The 23,857-nt window shown below is 42.7% G+C and overlaps 1 protein-coding gene across 2 annotated transcripts in view; it reads right to left on the bottom strand.

Moving 5' to 3' along the window:
• The window catches only part of NCKAP5 (NCK associated protein 5), a 370,314-nt gene that overhangs the window by 52,246 nt on the left and 294,211 nt on the right, over nt 1–23,857 (bottom strand). Inside the window, exons 13-16 of one of the 2 annotated variants that reach the window (XM_066633011.1) lie at nt 19,804–20,121; nt 13,270–13,403; nt 12,087–12,219; nt 6,260–6,447 (exon numbers count right to left, since the gene is read on the bottom strand). In XM_066633011.1, coding sequence (XP_066489108.1) covers nt 6,260–6,447; nt 12,087–12,219; nt 13,270–13,403; nt 19,804–20,121 — 773 coding nt within the window. The remainder of the gene's footprint in view (nt 1–6,259; nt 6,448–12,086; nt 12,220–13,269; nt 13,404–19,803; nt 20,122–23,857) is intronic. The other variant, XM_066633012.1, reaches the window with a different exon arrangement.

Genomic DNA, 23,857 nt, shown 5'->3' on the forward strand with positions numbered 1-23,857 from the left:
TCTCCTCAGAAGTAAGCCCCACTATTGTCAATGGGGCTTACTCCCATTGACTAGAATGTAAGTGTGGATAGGATTGTAGCCTGCAACAGTACAGTGCTATGACTTCTCCCAATAATAGGGTTTGCCATACACACCAGTTGAACTCTCCATGCTCTCCATGCTTACATACACAAGATCCCCAGCCATGAGTAATATTGGCAGCTTTGGGATAATATACTCTGCACACACTCAGAAGTATTTTCTTATTTACCTCAAATGTTCCAAAGCTGAGGACAATGTCCTGCTAAGTTCAACAGGGCTTACTTGCAAGAAAGTGTGCACAGGAATGCAGCCTGAATGCCACTGGATAGTGTCACAGCAACGCAACACCAGGATAAGAGTATTCAAATGCAAACACGAGCATGCCATTTCAGAGGATCATGTTTAGGGTCACAAAACATTCAGGCATGCTAACTGCCAAGAAGAAATTGGCAGTTGTCAGACTACCTTCCTGAGGGTGCTTCAAGGTTTAGCACTTGCTACTGATGCCTGCAATGTATTGTATATTGTATTGGCAACCTTCAGTCTCGAAAGACTATGGTATCGCACTCTGAAAGGTGGTTCTGGTACAGCATCTAGTGTGGCTGAAAAGGCCCATCCGGGAGTGACAATCCCTTCCACACTGGGAGCAAGTGCAGTCTGTCCCTGGTCTGTCTCCCTGGCTATGGGCCTTCCTTCTTTGCCTCTTTGCCTCAGACTGCTGGCAGAGTGTCTCTTCAAACTGGGAAAGGCCATGCTGCACAGCCTGCCTCCAAGCAGACCGCTCAGAGGCCAGGGTTTCCCACCTGTTGAGGTCCACTCCTAAGGCCTTCAGATCCCTCTTGCAGATGTCCTTGTATCGCAGCTGTGGTCTACCTGTAGGGCGCTTTCCTTGCACGAGTTCTCCATAGGGGAGATCCTTTGGGATCCGGCCATCATCCATTCTCATGACATGACCGAGCCAACGCAGGCGTCTCTGTTTCAGCAGTGCATACAGGCTAGGGATTCCAGCACGTTCCAGGACTGTGTTGTTAGGAACTTTGTCCTGCCAGGTGATGCCGAGAATGCGCCGGAGGCAGCGCATGTGGAAAGCATTCAGTTTCCTCTCCTGCTGTGAGCAGAGAGTCCATGACTCGCTGCAGTACAGAAGTGTACTCAGGACGCAAGCTCTGTAGACCTGGATCTTGGTATGTTCTGTCAGCTTCTTGTTGGACCAGACTCTCTTTGTAAGTCTGGAAAACGTGGTAGCTGCTTTACCGATGCGTTTGTTTAGCTCAGTATCGAAAGAAAGAGTGTCGGAGATCGTTGAGCCAAGGTACACAAAGTCATGGACAACCTCCAGTTCATGCGCAGAGATTGTAATGCAGGGAGGTAACTGCGATGTAACGCAATGCAAAAAAGCAAAAGAAAGTTTGTATGCACAGAAACAGGTCAGCAAGACTCAGACTGCTGCGCTACTCAAAGTAGTGGGGGGGTACTAATTCTGTTGTGACTGTAATTTCTTGTGGTGGGACTCCCATCTGCCTGTGGAGAGATTTTGCTCATTTCTCTCCTGCCTTCAAGACAACCTGTAGTCTTCTTGCCATTGATAATACAGCCCCGACTTCTCTGGAGTAAGTTGCTCACTTTTTCTTTTTTTACATTCAAGAGATGTGGTTGCAGTAACCTGGCCAAGACAAGCAGCATTCTCAGCCCAGCCTGCCCAACATGGGAAGGAGTACCTGCTGCTGCCTCTTCTTGGTCCCTTGTACTGGGAGACATGGCTGCTACATTTGGCAGTGGTTTGTAGAGGAAGCATTGGGTTGTGCTGTAATGGGTAGTTAAAGAGACTGGGGGCACTCTCATCCCCTTCCACTTCCAGCACCACTTAAGCCCAAAGAAGCTGGCAAGAGCTGCTGGGCCAGGAAACAATGGGCTGGCAAACTGTACAGGAAGAGAACAAGATGCCCACTTTCAACATTTGCCTTTTCCTCGAGAGTGGTGGGTGGAAGACTTGTGTTTTTTCTCAAGGAAGGCAAATACATTTTCCCTGTTTCCCAAAACCTTATTTGACTCAATGGTTGTTTATGACAATCATCAAGTATTATTAACGTGGTGAAAAAATTGAATCAATTTCTGTTTAATCAATTTGAACACAATGGCATTTACTTCTGAGAAGACCTGCGTAGGTTTGTGCTGTTAATTTTAAGCATATAGAAGTGAACGGAAGTATTTTTGGCTTTAAGTGGATTCTGGTGTACAAAAGCTACTCAGTAGTGCCAAAACCCACAAAATGTAGTTCCTTTAAGCAGGCCAATGAAAAGTACCGAAATTGCGTTAAATCATGGGTTATGGTGATCCTAAATTATACTTGTGAATGTAAGTATGAAATAAAGGTATAATTATTGTGGATTCAATCCCTTCTTTCTGCAGTTCTTGAATTGATCCTTTCTGTTACTCTGACTCTTCCTCCTCCTGTCCCAGTTCCACGTTTGCTTCAATGGCAATGACTGAGGAAGCTTGGTTAGGCTTCCTTGCAGTGGGCTATCACCAATGGACAACTAAGACAGGGCAAGGAACTCTCTGTTGCCAGCTGCTAGCCCAGATGACCTTAGTCACTGCTGCTAAACTCCACCACCATGGCCACTAAGAGAACATCATCCATCACTGCCTATGCTGTTTCTTCCACCACTGCTGCTCAGCCCTGTGTGGAGACAGAGATTATGGGCAGGGTAGATGGATAAAGGGAGGCAGGCCAAGTGCTTGCAGTGTCCAGCCCAGTCTATACTGCCACCAGCTCCCTGGCAATGTAGGAGTGCTGGGGAGAGGTTTGGCTGGCAAATTTGAACTTAACAGGCTTGTGCAAGCTTTTTCTTGCCCCTATAAGTGTTCTTTGGATATGCACAGGGAAGGGAAAGGGTGAAGCTAGCAACTGTCATGGTCCATGGCTTTGTTATGATTGATTATGACCATGACTGATGCTCTTACCTTCTCTGCAATATAGTACATAATGCAACCATGGCTTCAGTACATCAGTGTGGCATCTTCTTATATTATATTGCACATTAAGACATATTACAGTATGTTTACAAAACACTGCACAAAGCCCCTTGCTTACGTACTTGCTTTCAAGTAGCACTCCTGCCTTCAACAGGACAAAGATATGACCTGAAGATGCAGGGACAAAAGAAAGTGACACCTACTAGTCAGCTGTTCAAGAAGTAGGATTCAGCCAAGAACAAACACTCGTGTAAGGATTCCTTGAAGAAGAAGAAAAAAGCCTTCCTAGAGCACCAGTCCATAACCACCATATTACTGGGGCCTTAGAGTCCAATTTAATTGAGCTATGCAGTGCCACAGCACACGACTCTTTTGACAAATAGGGTAAATTCATTCTGTCCATCATGTCTCGTTTTTAAGCCTAGATGTTCTACTTCATAGTGGGATTCTAGGCACGTAATACTTTCAGTTTTAGAACAAACCTCATTATGAATCTAAATTGCTTTACGGAAACAGTGATGTTTCCTGCTTTTTAAAAATTCCCTCGTTTATTTATTTGGTGCATGAGAATAATATTCCAGATAACATGCACCATTTTTTTTTTTTTTAAAAAGGACACAACATATCTTCCTCCTGTGATGGACAAATTGCAACAGAGAATACATTTACTCGTGCTGGCTTGAACAAGAATTTATGGAGTGACCCGTTTTTCACGGTCACTGGTCCTCATTTGTCATTCTGAGAACTGTAATGCTAATAGGCAAATGCCATGTGTTTTATTGAGTTTTCACTGTGCACTAAGAGGCAATTGTGTTTTTGAGCACAGTTTAAAATCTTCAAACGGTAAATCTTAAAAGAACTCCATATGCTGCATGACATAGTGCTGGGGTGGATAGATGTTAGCTACAATCCAGTAATGAATATCTTCCTTTCTCCCACCCCGCCCCCAATGTGGCTCTTCTGATTAATTCAATGAAGTTTTACCCAATACTGGTTTGTACTTTCCAGAGGTTTGCCCATGTTTCAGTAATGCATCACATGACGGCAATAAACACAATTCCATGTATTTGATATACTGCAACCCAAACGGATTAATTTGCATGTGTCTTGCAATCTTAGGCTGAAGACAACAGGGATGTGGATTTTTGTGCAATTTATCTGCTCTGATAATTCAGTTGTGGATTTCTGAAAGAAATTAGCAATGGAATGAAAGTTCTAATTCCTCCTCCCTCATTTATCCCTTTTTGGGTAGATATCCTGATATTCCTTTCCTTACCTTTTTCTAATTGTAGAGACTATTTTTTAAGCTATGTTTTGGCTTCTTTTCAATCTGTCCAAAACAAGTTTCAAAACTGCACATGTTCTGGACAATTCAATAAATGTTACTAGGTGAGTGATAGCTTTTTTTTTTTTTTAGTTCAAAGTGTTGTAAGACTGTCTACCTTTCATTGCCCATATATTAAAGTATTGATGCACCTTTTGTCTTCTCCACTTGGTACTTGCTTGTTTTGTATCAGAACAAATAACTCTCTGGTTCTTAGTCTCCCCCTCTTTCAGTATATTACCATGACTACAAAATAGACCCAAGGCCTAAGAGACAGTTCTAAACTAAATACTTTCAAAGTTAAAAAGCAGCACTGATTTGAAACATCCAGGTCCACCCTGATCCCTAGACCAACGCAACACTTACCATAAAAACAGAAAGAGGAAAGGGCAGCCAGTAAGCATGCAAATCAGGGAACAAATATCTTTACTAGTTCACCATTTTTGTTCTCCATAATGCTAGAACTATTATGTTCAGAGTATGTAGTGTGCCCTTTCAAAGGCGCAATGAAAGGTTCCAGAACTTCATGTTTCAAAAACACCTAATGAAGGTTCTTGTGTGGTTAACTCTAGGGTCAGACAACCATCTATACCTGCAGTTCCCAAACACTCCAGGAGTTTCAGTAAATTTTTGTGGGGGAGGGGGAATGCAGTGACGTGATTCCCAGGATCCTGTCCCTCCCAGGGTGACCGGGGCTTCGTTTTACTTACTGGCAGCAGTAGCCTCCCGGGGCTGAGGGGAGCCCTGTGGAAGCCTCCACTGGGGGGCTTCCCAAGTCTCAGAAAATGTGAAAATGAAGATCGCAACCCACTTCCGGTTTTTGATCACGAAACCAGAAGTGGGTTGCTATTTTTAATTTTTAGATTTTCCAAGGCTTGGGAAGCCCTGTGGAGGCTTCTGCAGGCTTCTCATACCCCCAGGAGGCTGCTGCCACTGCTGCCAGCAAGTAAAACAAAGCCTCTAACACCCCTGGGAGGGACATGATCCAGGGGGTCCCTTAGCTGCATTCCCCCCTCCCCACTCCTTAAAGGGGTAAAAACAAAGCTTCTCAGACTGGGGAGTTGTGACACCCCAGTTTGTCTACACTGAGGCAGGAATAGTTCACATCACCAACAAATCAGTTAGTAAGGCCTAGGTTACAATTCATGTGCAACCAGTACGCAATCAGAGGGAATAATGGTCTGACATAAGGATCTCTGAACTTAAAATATTTTTCCCAACCATGCTGTTGGACAGTTAACACCTGCAGTTCTGTCCCCAGCATTCCTTTCCATATGGCCAGAATGGCGTCAGTCTGATTAATCCTCATTTTGTCGCATTTCTCTCTTGTTCTGAATCATATCATGGTAATTACAAAAAAGATCCAAGTAAAACGTATTTATTCATTTATAAAACAGATTTTTTTTTTCTGGCCAATGAAAATGTGCAAAATATACAATGTACTGAAAATTGTATTTGGTCTACAATGTACCTTGTCTTGGTCTAACATGTACCTTGAATAAGGCCAGAGAGAGGATTGTTGTAGAGGCTTCAAACTGCTGTTGTATTTTTATTTATTTATTTTTTAAAAAGAACCTGCTATTTATATTCATGGCATATTATAACATCTGCTGTGGTTTACTAGGAGATGGTTCAGAGCAGCTACAAGCAGATTTCCTGATTTGCACTTGTAAAAGGATGACAGTGAGTTTCAGAGTGCTAGACCATCTTTAATGTTCAGTGTTTACTAGACATTATTACAGAAGCCACTGCCATATTTAATTTGCCTGGAGGAAAGAAAACGTTTAAAAGTTTCTTCCTTTTTTCCCTGCAGTCCATGTGACATTTTCAATCTGGACATCAATAAATAGCAATGATGCGTGCAGAAAAAGAAAGCAAACGAGACATATCCCTAAAGTAAGAAAGAAGTAATAGCATCAAAAAATTGAGAGGACTCACACTAGGGATCTTTTTGCTCTTGCCATCTTTAGTGGAAGTTCCATTCAGCTGCTCAATAAAACTGTAATGTGCTAATTGTTTGGGTCCATCCTCTCCATAATGGCCACAGAGACCGTGCTGGTATAAATCCAAGATTGACATGGGCCTCCCCATAAAGGACTTCCTCACACTATTTTCTTCTTGCTCAGCTAAGGACAGATTTAAAAAAACAAAAACAAAAAAAGCACACACAAATTGTACATTTATTCAAGGGAAAGTCTATACACCACTTGGCATGCCGTGTGTTTATTCAAAGAGAAAAATGATTCAAGACAGCTGGAAATGTGGAGGGCTAAGGTATAATGTCTCCAAAAAAATATAAAATAAAAAAGCTCTTCAATGCTCAGAAAGAGATGGTGTAATTTAAACTCAGAAAGCAAGATTCTGGGTTACAATTCAGGCAAAGGCGTCATGCTTAAAAAAAAAAAGAGGGAAAGAAAAGAACTAATGTGAGATAAGCACTCCTCGTTTAAATAGTATGTAATTTCCTTGCCCGAAATGAAATTGCTAATTTTAGTTTAATATAGAGTTTTTAACAGTAGTTTAGCTTGAATGTATATCTCATTCATAATGCTTCATTTGCCCCACATACCTTGAGCACACATCTAGCCTCTGGCTTTAAACATTCTTTTCTTTCTGCTAATTACATTTTTGGTTTGTCATCTTGCTAATCTTAAATCCTTAAGTGTGAGGCAGAGAGACTGATTGGAGACGCTATATTTTTTTTCATAGCCACCATGGATTTCGTAATCAGTATGAAAGAATGCTGTATGAAAATGGCCATTTATTTTAAAAAATTAAAATATTCATTTTTAGCATGGAAGATAATAAATCTAATTATGCAGATGAAAAGATGTTTATCTATTTAAATCATGAATTTCTCATTTATCTCAATCTTAGTTTGGGTAACTGGGCAAGCTCTATTAAAAAAAAAATTTTTGTTTGAAATTATAAATTATGCTTTCAGCAATGGGTATCATCCAGTCAATGGGTATTTCTGCAGCCTAACATCATTATTTACTTAGAAGTAGCTAACACTTATGTTAACACATTATGTCAAGTAGCTAATACTTTATGTTATATATTACTGCTACATATGCTTATTGCACAATTTTATAATCCTTCAACTCAGACGTAAGCCCCGTTGAGTTCAATAGGGTTCGCTCTCAGGCAAACGTGTATGGGATTTCAGCCTTATGGCCCAATCCTATTGGCTGTCGTAAATGCAGCAGCGCCATTGTGTGCAGCCTGGTTGCTGCCACAAGTGGTGAACAGCTGGGTCAGTGCAAAGATAGACACTGGCTGCACACTGTAGCAGTGTAGGGTTGGGAGGCAGAGAGGGGGTAGAATGAGTTGGTTCAGTGGTGGCAGTAGAGCCTGCTAAATCTTACCCCCTTCTAGGTTTGATTTGCCTTCACAGATCAGTGCATACTTGTGCCAGCTAAAGAGCGGACCCATGAGTTGATCTGTGGTGGTTGCTGGGACTTACACCAAGGCAAGGGAACAAATGTTCCCTTACCTGAGGAAGCCTCAACATGCTGAAATTTCCCTGCAGGATACAGCAGTAGCCGCTCTGGCACCACTGCATCGCCACAAAGGGAGTTAGGATGGGGCTGTTAGTACTGTAGTCTTATGTACTGTTCCATGTTTTTCCCAAGATGCAAGATGAAATCAATAGCGTGGACTTTGTTTAGAGACATTACAGTCTAGCGTTTCTAACTCTATTCAAAGGTCTGATTCAATGCAGTCACCTCATGGATAAAACCCTATATTCCTGCCACTACTGTCAATTCCAACAGCTGCTGCAGGTGCTCATGGTTGGAAAGTTCCTTTTGTACTCTCTCTTTGTCCCAGGTTACCAGCAAGGAAAGAGTCACAGTCATCACTGCTCACTCACCCTCTCACTAGCTTCCCCCCTTCCGAATTTTAGAAGCCAAAAGGGAATCAAGTGCTTTTGGACTGTTTTGCTTCCTTTTTGATTCTGACAGCTGCTCTTTCTTGCTTTTTACTGCAAAGAACAGCAACTGAGCTGAAGAAAGAAAGGAAACAATACAGCTCAGCAGCACTATTTTCTTTTTCCACTCTGGCTGATGGAATAAAAGTGAGGTGCTGTCAGGAGGGTGAGTGAGCGCAATAGCAACAGTACCACCGCAAGGAACACACAGCAAAGCACTGTAATCTTTGAGTAGAAGCTCATAGGAATATAGGAGAAGGAATCAGGGCCAAATTACATGCTATGTTACAGCTGAGACTGGGGCAGACAGGCTTCATTTTGCAATTTAAAGAGCATCCCTGGGAGACCCAGTGCAGATCAGGACAATGGTGGGGGCAAAAGGTTACGTCCCACTTCATCTCATGCCATGGTCCTGATCTTATCAGTCTAGATCAGGGGTGTTCAAACTTTATGGCAGGAGGGCCACATCATCTTTCTGACACTGTGCAGGGGGCTGGGGAAAAAAGAATTAATTTACACTTAAAATTTGAATAAATTTACATGAATGAATATATTAGAGATGAATTATATGAATGAATGAAAGTCTCACGATAGTTCAAGACCTATAAAAGACCTTGTGCAAAGCAAGGCTGGCTTTTCCTTTGGTGTTGCTGCTGCTTCACAGACATGAAACTGCATGCAGCAGAGGGAGCCCTCGGCCCACAGCTCACGCAAGAGGTCAAAAGTTGGCCCTTGCACTGACAGTAGTTGCATTGGACCAGCACGGGCTCCAGAAAGTCTCCAGAAGGCCAGAGGCTCATTGGAAACTGGGGGCTCTCCCACGGGCCAGATTGGGGTTCCCCGAAGGCCACAAATTGCCCCTGGGCCGGTGTGTGAGCACCCCTGGTCTAGATCAGCGGTTCCCAAATATTTTAGCACCAGGACTCACTGGTGCTAAAAATGACACTATCAGGACCCACCAAGGTTTACCCGACGTATAAAAAAAGTTCTAGAAAAAAAGATAATAACCAGAAAGAGACCCTCAAACTTTATGTCTCGATAGTTACACATGCTTGGAAACTTCAGGAGCTCAGCTCCTTGCAGAGCAGTTAGCAGGTATCTTGAAAACTGCAGAAGCTGAACTCTTTGAAAAAAATGAAGCATGACAGTCCCAACTGTGGACTGAACATAATGTGTAGCATGGCCCTAAATTGTAATTGTAGCATGACCCTAAATTGTAATTGACACAAGAGGTGCTTCTTAAACTCTCCCCGCCCAGATTTCTTCCTTGATCTGGGTATTATGAATTACCTGATTTAATTAATGTTCACATGTGCTTTCACTAAGTCACAGCACAAAAAGGAAATAGATTAATATGCCCTTTTAGGTGCGGCCTTATAATCAAAGTGATATGTACTAAAATCACAAAAGGACCAGAAATGGTGCATGTGCCAATTCCAAATTTTTAGACATTTTCCAGGAAAAAAACAAAATATGGGACACACACTATAACAATGGAACAGGGGATATTTACTCATCCTTAGCTGGTGCTTGCAATTAACATAATGGAAACAGTAAAAATGTTAAGTTGACTTACTGATACTGATGAATACACACATGCATTTGTGAGGGTTTGGAGATTGCCGGCTCTTGACTATTTGCCTCGATTCACAAAGAGTGATGTGTGCAGGAAAAGATTTCTATGTGACTGAAAGCTGATGCAGCATAGTAGCTAAGAAGGCAATCTCAGGTCATAATCTTATTTCTACCATAAAACACACTATGTAGCCTTAGGGAAACCATTTGTTCAGCATCAGCCCTCCATCTGCAATACGGGGTTAATAATAGTGACCCAGTTAAAAGGTTGCTGTAAAGATTACAAGAAGACAATGTATGCAAAGTGCTTTGAGCACATGAAATCTTACTGTATTACTAAGTATTATTATTTATTATAATTATAAGTGTGCCTGAGATTCCTTTCAATTTATAACAAACAAGATACTATGGGGCAAAAAAGAACACCTCTTTTCTAACGTCCAATCATGCAGTGGTTCCCAAATGTTTTTGACTGGTGGCTCCCTTAACCTACTGGGACATCGGCTGTGGCTCCCCATTACAGCTACAATCCTATACATCGTATAGGGCAGCAGGTTGTTCACGAAAATTCTGCTGCTCCTCTGACTGTTTCCATGGCTCCCTGGGGAGCCACAGCTCACACTTTGGGAGTACCTGCAGCAGTGGGATGCCGGATGACCCTGTCTTTAGAAACATCTAGAAGAAGTAATCATACATTTTATATGGTTAGTGTGTGAAATTATCCTATTCAGCCTACTGCTCCAGTACACTCCTACTGTGTAATTTGACAATCAGCTCTGACATCACGAGCACCTGCTTGAGTGGCCATCAGATACAGGCAACCCTATTCCATCCCTATAAGGAGTGATCACCTACATGTGATCTACATGATCACCTACATGTGATCATACAGTAAGATATCTGGGTTGGGGCCACTGTTGTTTGCTACTTCCCAAATGATAAATGAATCTCCCGTGTCTGAATATTGATTCTGGAGACATTTCAGAGTCATTAATTAAATTGCAACAGAATCTCAAAAAGAGAGTAGTTTGTTGTTGAACTGTAAGGTAAAAATGATTAGTTCTAGAATTTTTTTACCCCTTTTCTCTAAAAACAATTCCACTCAGGACAAAATAATGCACTCACTGTGATCCAGTCTCTAATTTGCCCATTAGAGATTCACTGGTATCCTTGAGTTAATCAAAGACCTTCTTAAGTTAAAGGTACTTGCACATGACAAAATGAAACATTGTTTCTTCTGGCCAGTATAGGATGGTATAGGCCAGTATAGGATGACCACATCTTAAGAACAATACACTTAGGCTGCAATCCCATACCTGCTTACCTAGGAGTAAGCCCTACTGAATTTGATGAAACTTACTTTTGAGTAGCCGTGCCTAGAATGCTTTGTTAACGCCATTTGGTAATGTCTGAAAATAAGCCTTTATGACCTGCTCTTCCAATACAACTGTGCCAACTGAGAATGCAATCCCTCTGCTGCTCTGCATGCGGCAAGACAAGGAAAGCCAGCACCCAAATAGTGCTTGCATCTTGGAGGGTGGGACTGAAGCGTTGGCCCTAAATACCTGAATTGCAGGTATTCAAGTATTCAGTCCCTAGGTGTTTCCAAAGCTTGTCATCCATGAAGTTCACTGACCAGCGCATAGGTCCAGGATAGATTTTTGCAGCATAAATTCAGTGAAACCTAGATTTTATTCTACATTTTAAAACTGTTGGTCCTACGCACATACCAGCAACATTCAATGGGAGAAATCCACGAAAATATTCCATTTAGATTTCTGGTTCTACTTAATATGTTAGAATATCTGGAGAAATGGGGTTGGGGAATGGCTATTTGCAATGGGAACATCTGACACAGCCTTTACTGTAGAATGTGAGCAGTGCTATAGTGACACGGAGGTGAAGAAACCGTGTTCACAGCTCATTGGATTATTTTAAACTACCAAAGTACGCAGTTACATACCAAAAATACTCCTTATATTCCATCATTATTGAAGCAATAATCCAACTGGGAACTTTTTTTAGTTATACTACAGGAATTTAGGACTAAAACAAATGTTACCATTAGGATTGTAGTGGCAAACATGGTATAAGAGACCAAAATTGATGTGCATATACCATGAAAAAAATACATAATGGAAAGTGAGATCTGAAAAGAGATGAGAAAACAAGACAGACACAGCACAAGCAAAGCTACAAACAGCAACTGCCACAACAAAGGTGGGATCTATAAATCCCTGTGCACAAATTTTGAATTACCTTGTTTGTTGCTCTTCATTAAATCTACCAACTTTCCCCCTCTGGTGCCAAAATCATTTGTTTCATACTCCAGCTCTGTTTCAGTGTCGCTGCTACTGCTTGCAGAGTACGTGCAGACTCTCAGTGCCCTGTCCTGTACAAAGCAACGTAAAAGACAAATCCAGGTTTCACTGAATGAAAAGAATCTAGAGTGTGGCACAATAGGCAAATCATTTTCTCTCCTGTCTCTCAGCATGTCCTATTTATTTCACTGCCTCAATTTGCCATTGATTATATAATTAAATGTCACAAATCTCTGAAAATAGATTTCATCATCAAGCTAGTATTGTCCACGCAGGAGCCAAGAGCAAATCCCTGTTCTCAAGAACTCTAGCCTAAGCAATTGTAGAGGCCTTTCAGATGTATGCTGTGACCATAATGCTGCATTCGTCATAGTCTTAAGGCCACTGCCAATGACTCCCTGAAAAAGTTGAAAGCTCAGTAGTCTTGAACATGAGAGAAATCTCCAAGCCAGCACTGTAAGACTTGTCCTGCTCATCACTCTTCAATTCATATACTGCATTCAGCTAAAACAGCAGGATGGTGGAGCAGCTTTACACCACCCAGACGACTTTCAGAGTAAGAGCACGACTGCATATAGGTCCAGTTCACATGAATCTTCACCCTAAAAAACAGGGATGACATCACACACACCATGCTTCCACAAGAGTGGTCATTTACACAAAGGTTCACACTGGTGGCTGTCAGAAAGTGAATGGTAGGGATTCTCACCACTCCGCCATTTTCCTACTACACAACTATTCTATCTGAATATATAGGCCAGGCCTGAAGATTCAGGAGTAGAAAGTCAGGTTTCCTTCCCTAAGATAAAGACATACTGAACTTCATTGCCATTTGCCCAGTATCAAAGATGCAGAGAGTGCAGTACCTCCAGTAAGATGTACAGCGGTCAGAGTGTTTTGGACCAGGAAGACTAATGTGCAGATTGCAACTTCAGCCATGAAGCTCACTGGACAGCTTTGGGCCAGCTGTCTAACCACTGCAAAGAATGCTTATGAAGATAAAATGGGGTAATAATCCCCATGAAACCCCCAAAGCAACTTGCAGGAAGAGGGGAGGGGAGAATATAAATGGGAGAAATAAAGAAATAAAACAGCTGCCTCATTTGCTGCTTCGTTTGTACCTTGGTCTTAATAGCCTTTTTGATGCTCCAGTCTGGAAACGTCTGCTTGTTACCACCTTTTTCTGAATGCTCTAATGATGCAGAAGTCAGAGAGCTCTCCTCTTGCCTGCTTTTTTTAACAGGGCTCGTTATTCCTGAATAATAGGAAAAAAAGAAATAAAAGATTTTGAACCTCATCCTTTGAGTGTGAAAAATGAGTTTCTCGTTCCATTTTCATACAAGGCTCAGGTTCATTCACTTTATTCACACTGAACACACAATCCCCCTATAAAAAGCTAGCTTTTTACTTAGTGTGTTATCAGTGCAATATTTGAATTGCACTTTTCTCCTCCTGACAGGTGGAGAAAAAACTTCAGAGGACAGAGAAGGGAGGTAGTAAGTGGGACAATGGCGAGCTGAATAAAGTACAAGGAAACCTCTGAACTACACACACTACTGTTTCTCCAGAAAAAGATTTCTGAGCCTCTATTGTATTCAGTTCTCATTGTCTGTTTTTTCTTGCAATCATGAGGGCTAGATGCTTAGTCATACGCTACTCTGGAAATGTAGACAAAGTATGCATCGTCTCCAATGAAGGTTTTCACTTGACTGACTTTGCACTGATGTCTAAATGAGCATGGGTCAGGATTATTGCTGGAGCAATCAAGAGATGTTCATGTATCTACAAGAGCTGTATTGGTTGGGATGACTACGCTGTACCAAGCCCTTGTTTTTAGGGCTTGGCATAAAAGATGCCTCCTTTTACTTCCAACAGTTCCTTTTAGTTCCTAATGTGCTAGGGTGAGAGGAAGAGAAGGCACAAGGCAGGTCTAAAGCTTCTAATTACTCATAAGAAGTAAAAGGCCAAGCAATTTAATGTGCCAGACTAGAAGGAAGATATAAATCAGGGGTGTCCAAACATTTTGGCAGGAGGGCCACATCATCTCTCTGACACTGTGCAGGGGGTCAAATTAATTTACACTTCAAATTTGAATAAATTTACATAAATGAATATATTAGATATGGAACTTGTATGAATGAATGAAGGTCTTGCAATAGCTCAAGGTCTATAAAAGTCCTTGCACAAAGCAAGGCTGGCCTTTCCTTCGCTGCTGCTGCTGCATCACAGACATGAAACAGCAAGCAGTGGAGGGAGCCCTTGTCCCACAGCTCACGTGAGAGATCAAACAGTTGCCTTCACACCGAGAGCAGTTGCGTAGGACCAGCATGGGCTCCAGCAAGCCTCCGGAGGGCCAGAGGTTCATTGGAGACTGGGGGCTTCCCGCGGGCCTGATTATGAGTCCCTGAAGGCCACAAGTGGCCCCTGGGCCGGGGTTTGCGCACCCCTGCCATAAATGGTCTCAGACAACTCATTTTCTTCATTATCTGAAGCACAGTGTAGAACAAGAGTACACAGAATTTCACCCTTTGTGGGGGATTCAGTGATAACTAAAATGTGTGTGTGTGTGTGTGTGTGATGTGTGCGTGTGTGATGTGTGTGTGATGTGTCAGATGATAAAATTTGAAAATAAGGAAGTTGACCCCCTCATACAATCTGCTGTATACCACTTTTTTTACATCCCTTCGAGACAATTTAATTAAGAAACAAACCCTAGAAGGCTAGTGCACTCAATATTAGCATTAAGATCAGGACAATCTTACTGCTACTGACTTCTTATGAAGCAATTCAGTGCTTGCAGTTTCTATTCAATTTGTTATAATGACAGTGTTTAATCATGGAGTCTACTCTATAGCACACTGCTGAATTGAGGTCACACATGTGGCTATCCAAGCATGTAGCATATAATCTATAACTAAGATTTCTCTTCTGAATCTCCCTTAGTTGTGCCATTAATTAACAATACATTTCTTTCAAAAATAATGTGAATTAAAAATATCTTTTCTTTCGCTTTGATATGAAATAAATAGGGGAGTTTCCAGTGAAGCGTACAATGTGTGTTTGCATTCCATTACAACCAGTGCAAAACTGCACTGGGAATATTGTTAAATCAACTAAATTCCGACATGTTTAATTAGAAGGCTTCTCATAAACTCCCAATGTTTATGAGAACCTTTAATGCAGCCTGTTTACTCCTCTATTCAATTTAAATATTGACACATTAGAAAAACATTATTCGGTAATCCTGTAGTAGAGCTGAGTCAAATATTGAAGTCTCACATGAAAGCAAAGAGTGATTTTTGTCACACCATTATGCAGGCTAAACACATTGTGGTAGACTTTGGCATTTTCTCCTCCTTTATATAGCAGTTGGGAAAGCTTGACTTGCAAGCGTTGGGCTGAAGTAACAATATCCAAGCAAATTCACTATGTCAGCTATTTCATTTTAGGTGGATTTATCTTGGCTCCTTCCTCCAGGACATCAGCTGGTTGACTTTGTAAGTGGTGGATCTTATATCCTCAATTATCTTGCTTGCATAGCCAATGGGAATTAATCTAGACCAGGGGTTTTCAAACTGGAGAGTTGCAACCCACCAGCCCAAAAAGCTCTGCCTCTGCACCCTTAAAAGGGGCGGGAGTGGAGGGATGGTGATGATGCAATTGAAACGATTGCGCTGCTACCAGGGACACTTTTTTTTTTAACCTACTCCTGACTGCGGTGGCTTCTGGGGAGGCAGGGAGCCCTGCATACTCCTCTTCAGGGCTCCCCACACTGAACAAATGCAATCATGACCCACTTCAGCTTTCTCGATCACAGTCCCTGTGTCCCCGGCAGCAGCACAATCATTCCAATTGCATCGTCACCATCTCCCTGCCCCCGCCAAGACTTATTTCAGCACTCAAACTCCCTGTGAGTTTGAGAACTGCTGGTCTAGACCTAAAAGTAACTTCCAGAATGATTAATAAGGGTGTTAGGAAGGAGTGGTACATTTGGAGTGCATGCCTCAACTTAAGAAAGGGCCTGCCAAAAGACCCACTGGGTCAATTTGGAATTAAACTGCTCTACATTAAGTAGGGCTGTTTGCATATTCAAGTGCCCTCAGTGTTTATAATCAACTCATCTCCACTAAGATCTTCATGTGCCTGCTTGTATTTCAGAGGTCCTGCTCCCTTCATATGTTAGGTAGAGAGTGAGCATCGAAAGGGCCTTTTTGTGGTGACTCCTGTTTATGGAGCTCTCTCCAGAGATACTCATACAGTTTCAATAAATTCATTTTTTGAGACACCTGGTAAAAACAGTTTATATCTCCATGTCTTTGGAAATTAACGGACTGACAACTGACTGTTGCAATTTCAATTGCTGTTCCTGCTCTCATTCTAGCTTACGGGATTTCTTGCTTTACTGTCACTGCCATCCTAAAATCCATTTGTGCTGACAGAGTGAATGCTCTGCTAGCACAAGCGTTTTAATTGCATTTTAATTTATGAATGAATGAATGAATGAATGAATGATGGCACTTTACATTCTGACTTTCCGTCACACAAATTTCAAGTGGCTAACAAATTATTTAAGCCAAAATAGCAATAAAAATTACAGGTTGAAGAACTGCAGCACAATCATATATAGGTCTACTCAGAAGAAAGTACCAGAGTATTCAATGGGGTTTATTGTTAGGAAGGTGTGTACAGGATTATAGTTTTGGAGCCTCAATATACCACTTTTATTTCATTGTTATTTGTATGCTTTATATATAAGGGCACATGTTCCCTCGCTCATCTGAGCTTTTTATGCTGTTGGGATATTGATATTTTTCTGTATGGTGATCATATTTATCAAAGATTTATCACTTATTGTTAGGCTGCTTTCAAGCTTTATGTTTATTTCATGGTGGAAGTTATTGGCTCATGCTGAAAGTGTTATTTGACCAGGAAAGCAACCACTCTGGTACCACATTACTACATGAGTATATACAGGGCCTAGGAGAGGGGGGTAAAGGGGGTACTTTGTACCCAGGCCCAAGGTCAAAAAGCGGGCCCAGGAGCCAAAGTAGGGGGCCCAGAAATTTCCTGGGATCTTCCATTTTCTTATCTACTCAGACTTGTGGCTTGCATGGGATGCTGGGGACACTACCACGAGAGTGCGGCTGCAGCTACTGGCAAGCCATATATGCTGGGTCAGGGAATGGGTACATGATGCTCCTTAACACAATGTCAAATGCTACAGTAGCTCTTTGGCTTGCGGGATCCACTTAGCATGAAGGAGTATATAGGAGTTCAGGGACACAGTTGTGGGACTACAGGACGTTTTGGGGCACACAGGACATTTCATTCTAGGGTGAGCCTAAATATGATGATGCTAATTTTCTGCATGATTTTTTTATATTTAAAAGATTTTAGAGAAACTTAGGAGTGTGTCTGCTTTTCCATATTACTGTAGCTAACTGCCAATGCCACCTGGGTGGGTAGACTTGGGCTCCAAAGACTTATCCAGCTGTCTCCAACCAAAGTGTTTTGCCTCCCCAATCCCATTCTGCTCTCTCTTACCACCCTCCCCCCACTCTGTTTGACCCCTCCCCCCTTTGCAAAGGGGCCCAAAAGAAACTGTGTACCCTCTGATAAAATTTCTCTCAGTGGCCCTGAGTATATACATATGGATACTGTACCATAAAGATCATACCACATCTATTTTGTTCTGGTATCTACCTGCATTACATGGCTTTGCATCGACTTTGCCATCCTACTCATTTCCAGAGTCAATAAACAAAACATATTTGTGGTTGTAAACCAATCTAACTGCTATAAATTAAATGGCCATTTTAACAACTACACATGCAACACAACCCTATGCAGAAGTCAGGCTCACAGAATTCATTGGGACTTATTTTCAAGTGAGTGTATAAGATTTCAGCCTTAGCAACTGGATTGCATGTTGTGCCACTTGTTAAGGACAGCACACCCATAACTATACTAGTAGTTCTCCAAAGAGGATGCAGAAGCTCCCTTATTGCATAGACGGCTTGGTCAACCTGCAGATATCCTCTCCTGAAACTGTATGTCATTTATGAGAAACTTTCAGGGTAGCTGTTGTGTCTTGAACCATCCAAGACCTCCTGATGCCTGAGGCACCATGTAATATGTTGACCCCTTTCCTGATGATGTGCCAGCCTCTGCTCCTCACAATCTCCAGTGTTCAAGCTTAGCACATTCCTCCCCTCCACAGTGCCTCTTCCTCTCTGTCCTCCTCTACCTTTTTTCAATCCAGGGAGTGGAAGAAGTAGGAGCAGTGGAGGCAGGGAGGTGGACAGAGATGGGTGCTCCCAACCAAACTGCTGCTGAGAGCACTGCTTCAGTTAGGTTCATGGATTGCCTGGTCCTGATTATCAGGATCTTTGCATAACAGGAAAACTGCATTGGATGCAGATGTCCTATATTCATTACTCCATAATATTCACAGTGGCCTAATGCAAAGATTTGCAAACTTTTTAGACCAACGGCTCCCTTGTCCTACTGGGCTATTGTCCACAGTTCCTCATTAGGGCTACAATCCTGTATGATGATCGTATTTATCAAAGATTTATCACTTATTGTATATCATTGTAGAGGGAGATGGTTTTTGTATTTTTTAAGATTCCACAGCTCCCCTGCCTGTTTTCCATGGCTCACAGTTTTTGGGAACCACTGGCCTACTAGTTTCTCAAGTTCTGCTAGTGTCAGATTAATTGCTATTTTAGAGCCCAATCCTGTGCTTGGCGGTATGGCTCTGTGCTGTCAAGCACTGTTGCAAACGTGCCATAAGGCACATTTGCCAGCCTCACTGCTGGGCTCCCATTGGTGCTAGCCCAGTACCAGCCAGGGCTGGGCTGGCGCAGGGTAGTCACCCAGCTTGGGGCAGGGACAGAGGCAGGGAGGAGGCATTTCAGGGAGGAGGGAGACCAGCAGGGGGCAGAGAGAGTGTGGGGAGGAGGCATGTCGGGGAGGTGTGATGCAGGGAGGGGGCAGGCTGGAGGCATGCCTGGGGGAGGGATGGGAGGCAGGTCCGCAGAGCTGCGCTCCACAGGATCCAAGGTGCTCAGGGAGGGCTCCACGCCCTACACGAGTGCCTTTACCTAAATAGTAAAGTGAATAGCCCCATTGCAGGGCTGCTTACCTTACTTGGGGGAAGGGGACGAAAGTCCCGTTCTCCTGAGGCACCTCCCACAGTAGCCTGGGAGGTGCACGATCTGGCGGCAGCCCTTCTCGGTGCTGCCGAGCCTGGGCGCCCGGGGCAGCTCAGGATTGGGCTGCCCCATGCTCATCATACAGTTTTCTTTACCTATTTAAAATTCAGGAACTCCATTCAGACATTTCTGGAGCTTCTTAGCTGTGTTTGTTGGTTGCAGTCCTGTTTTGTCTTTGTCACATACAATGTGTAGGCTATTTAGAGACATGATGCATCTTACAGCTCTCTTTGTAAAATAACAGTTTAGTATTTTATGTAACAAGATTTCAACTTTGGTGTGGTTGCTGGCTTGTTAACCTTCTACAGTAGAATGAAGAGTCTTTTCAGCTGCATATTTCACTTGTCTTTTATCCAATGTCATTAGTACAGGTCTCTGCTAATGGGAACAGACATCAGGGCACAAAGAATCTAATTTCCCGCATAATTGTCATTTTACCTGCAGAAGCCGGCTTTGGAAGGCGACTTTGGAAAGGTCGTACACCTTTAGCAGTCATTGTGGGATCTGACGTTGAATGAGTAATTATGCTTTCCACAGATCCCTGATTCTTATTAGCTGTTGAAGGCACTTCTCGCTCAAGGGTTTTGGCTTTCTCAGAAGAAGTCTGAAGGAAGGCTTGATCAGGCATTGTGAACACTTCAGTTTCTAACTCCGTTTCTTGTTTGGAAACATTTCGTCCAGTTGAACGGTTTCCTGAGTCTGGGAGAGGAAAAGTTCCTATTCCACTGTCCAGTGTCCTCATCTGGCAACAGGATTCTAAGATACAGGAATACAGCAGAATGGGATAAAACTCAAAAATGTAAAGGCAGCTCATAAATCTAAAGGCTACCCATAAAGATTTTGGGTAGAAAGGAAGGAAGAGGTGCTGAGGAACAGAACTCCTGCTTAAAGAAGGGGTTCTCAGGAACGAAACGAGAAAAGCATGCTTTGCAGGTAGAAAGTTCCTGGTTCAACTGAAATAATCCCCAGTTTCAATTAGCAAGACATAAAACCTCAAAGCCCCCATCTGAATTGCCTCCACTCCTTCCCTTCAACACACACACAGGCAAGATGTTCAACATGCTACTATTCGCTGAGACTACCAAGAGCTTGAATGTGCATCACAGATTGACTTATCTATCACTCAGAGATTCTGTTGGCAGCAAACATAAGCCCATACAATTATAATTGTAGTGTAAATTACTTATCATATAGTAAGCCTGGTATTGCCACCAGAAGTTAATTGTAAAGTGGTTTGATTGCATTGTAATCCCATCATAAAGCAAGGATCTACTGTTGTTATAAATCCTTTCTCTAAAATCATGAAGCTGGTGACCACGGCATCTAACTCTGACAGAAGTCTTTAGTAAGCCCATCTTGACTTAATCACAGTCATTTTCTACAGATATTTTGTTCATGAATGTGAGTACCCTTTAAGCTATTATATTTATACCTCTTTAGCAGGTGTATAGCTTTGGGTAGTGTACTACTACTAGTAACACTTGAGGGCATTTTTTTCTTTGCCTCAGAGTTTAACATATGTCAAAGGATAAAGCCTTTATCTTTTTCCGTACGTGTGATGTCAAAAACATGTATTCTGAGCAAAATTGCTTACTGTACAAATCTACACTGAACTCCATAAAGGAAGTTCTGACACAATGCAGAATGCTTTCTTCACTGGAATCCAATGAAATGGAATTATATTTGAAAGCACGGACAATGCAGAAGACTTTACAGAAATGAATTCAAATGTTTAGTGGCAAAAGATAGTGATGTACACACACAGACTGAAAAATTCCTTACAGAGTCATACCAAAAGGCAGCACACCCCTCTGCAAGAAAAGCTTGCAATATTTCTTTCTGGCTATTCAAAACCAAAATAGTCTCTTTTGCACTGTGCTGAATTCTCCTGCCTGAGAAAAAAGATTGTCAAGAGCCAAGACAAGTGTATGCAATCCGTCGTTCTGTGGCATCTGCTGTCTCTCTTCTCCCACATTTGTGATGAAAACTCACGGCAAAACCCCATCTGAGCCATACACCATCAGCAGAACTGCAATTTTGCTTCATATAATTGACCCACATTTCAGAGGTTTCTGGTGGGAAATTATGTCTGTTTGTGGTGAATGATTCAGACAACCTGTTTGCAACAAACTGGGAATAAAATTTAAGAGACAGCAGTCAAACCCCTCTTTCTTCAGTCACTGGCTGTTGACCAAAGCCAACAATCTGATCTATGGAAAAGACAAAACATTTGAGAAAGTAAATACCAAGTATGGTTTTTTTCCCAGTCTCATGCAGAAAGAAGTGGGTCTTTCCACTAGTGATCCTGGCCCCTATGCCAGCCAGGCCCAGGATTGCAGGGTGCCAGACCCTGTTGAGTGCTGCTCCCCCCCCACCGCCATCCAGGGGACTTCAGGGTGACAGGGAGGCCGTGTGCAACCACCCTGGCCTTCTGAGGCCTCTGGAAAGCGAAAAATAGCTACTTCTGGTTTTTGGTTGAAAACCAGAAGAAGTGATTTTCAGCCTTCTGGAAGCCTCAGAAGATTCCAGATGGGAGTGGGGGGCAATGGTGGTGGGGGCAAGGAAGCTGGCATTGCCTCTGGAGGCATGGAGCCCTGGGGCATTTGCTCCCCCTGCCACCCTAGGAACACCACTTGTTCTTTCATACTATGTGTAATATTTTAGCTTGACCACGTCTCAAAATACGTCAACTGAATATATGTGGTTAACCACAATATTTAAGATATTGACTCAGTGGGTTCCACAGACTTCAGTAGAGTTACTTTATAGTGGAGCTAATACAAAAGAGGGTTCATATAAAGACTTAGGGCGCAATCCTAACCAGTAGTTATGCCGGCATAGGAGGCCCTGGAGGGTTGCAAACATGCTGTAAAGCACGTTTGCTCCTCCGTGGATGGGAGCCACGTCAGCTCATTTAGATGCACCAATGCGCGGAGGCAGGCAGAAACCTCCGTGGTGGCTCCCACACTGCCGCTTGTGTCGGCACACTCGCGCCGACACAAGTGGCAAAGGTAGGCGTGGAAATCCTATCCAACTTTCCAGCACTGACACAGTCAAAATGCATCCCAAGGATGCAGGGCACACACCACTGACACAGTTACATTGGCGCTGGAAAGCTGGATAAGATTGGGTCCTAAAAATTTACTAAATTCCACCATGCTTCCTTGAGATCAATGGTGAATGGGAAGAAGAAGAAGAAGATCTCAAGAGAGTAATTCTAGAGTTACCACACAGCATACTGAAGAGACATAATACAAATGCAAGACAGTAATAAGTGGTTTACAGATGGCACAGAGACCTGCAACAAGAAATCACACTGTCCAGCTTTGATTATATGTACTATTAAAATAAAGCAGAAATAAGAGGCATATATTCCTTACTCTTGTCTTGTTCACTTTAATAGTGCAAGAAAAGAGGTCATCACTCCCTTTCCCAAGGTGCCTCTATCCACTATGAACAAGTCCACTTCCTTTTAAAAAAATTAGGAACGTTTTCACATTTTATATTGAACCCAGTGGTGGGCCTGAGCGGTGGCTGGAGAGAGGGAAAACCCAAAGCACTGTGTCTGTGCGCCCTATGGTGGCGGTACCCGGGCCTGCCACAGCGCCAACCACATGCCACTGCTGCTGCCTCTGCCCAACCTCCAGAGCCATTCCAGGGGAGGGCAGGTGAAGCCCAGTGCGACCTTCCCCTGGTGCTCCTAAAGCCGTCTGAGGCTACTAGAGCACCATTAACAGTATTTCCAACTGTTGGGAAAAAATTGTGTCAGAAAACCAGACATACTTTTAATGGCGCTCCAGAAGCCTCAGGCGGCTTTTGGAGTGTCACAGGAAGGTTGTGCAACCAGATAAGTATGGGGGAGCAGCATGTTGCGGGGGGGGGGGGATTTTGCAGACCTGGTCCCGGTTGCTATAGAAGCCAGGCCCATAACTGATTGAACCTATGATGATGATGCCATCTTGTGTGCAAGTCCCACTCCCCACTCCATATGTGGAAAATGGTTAGAAAAGAGAAGAGTTTATAGAACTCGTGGACATCCTCGCATGACTTCAATGAACATCTCCGTCTAAGGTGGGCAGGAGGAAACAATGAGGAAAATAGTTACATACACAATACACAAACAATAGATGGCAAGCACACTCTCCTGATTATCACCTACTGATGCCCCTAATGCTATCTGCCTATAGACGTAATGCTAGTTGAACATGCTATGTTCACATGCACATAGCCTCTGTCACTTATGCAGACCACCACTCGTGCTCTATAGCTAGTAACTAGGAACAAGAGTTAAAGGACACACAGCCCAATCCTATGCATGTCCACTCAAAAATAAGTCCCATTAGAGTCAATTGTGCTTACTTCCAGGAAAGTATGGATAGGATTGGGCTGTATAATGGCAATTTACATGTAGCTTATAAAGTGAATACCCATGGTACAGCTTCAGGAGTGTCAGCTTAAATCTGAGAAAAATTTAGCCTAAACGTCTGATAAC

This window comes from Tiliqua scincoides, chromosome 1, assembly GCF_035046505.1.
Source record: "Tiliqua scincoides isolate rTilSci1 chromosome 1, rTilSci1.hap2, whole genome shotgun sequence".
NCBI classification, from domain to species: domain Eukaryota; kingdom Metazoa; phylum Chordata; class Lepidosauria; order Squamata; family Scincidae; genus Tiliqua; species Tiliqua scincoides.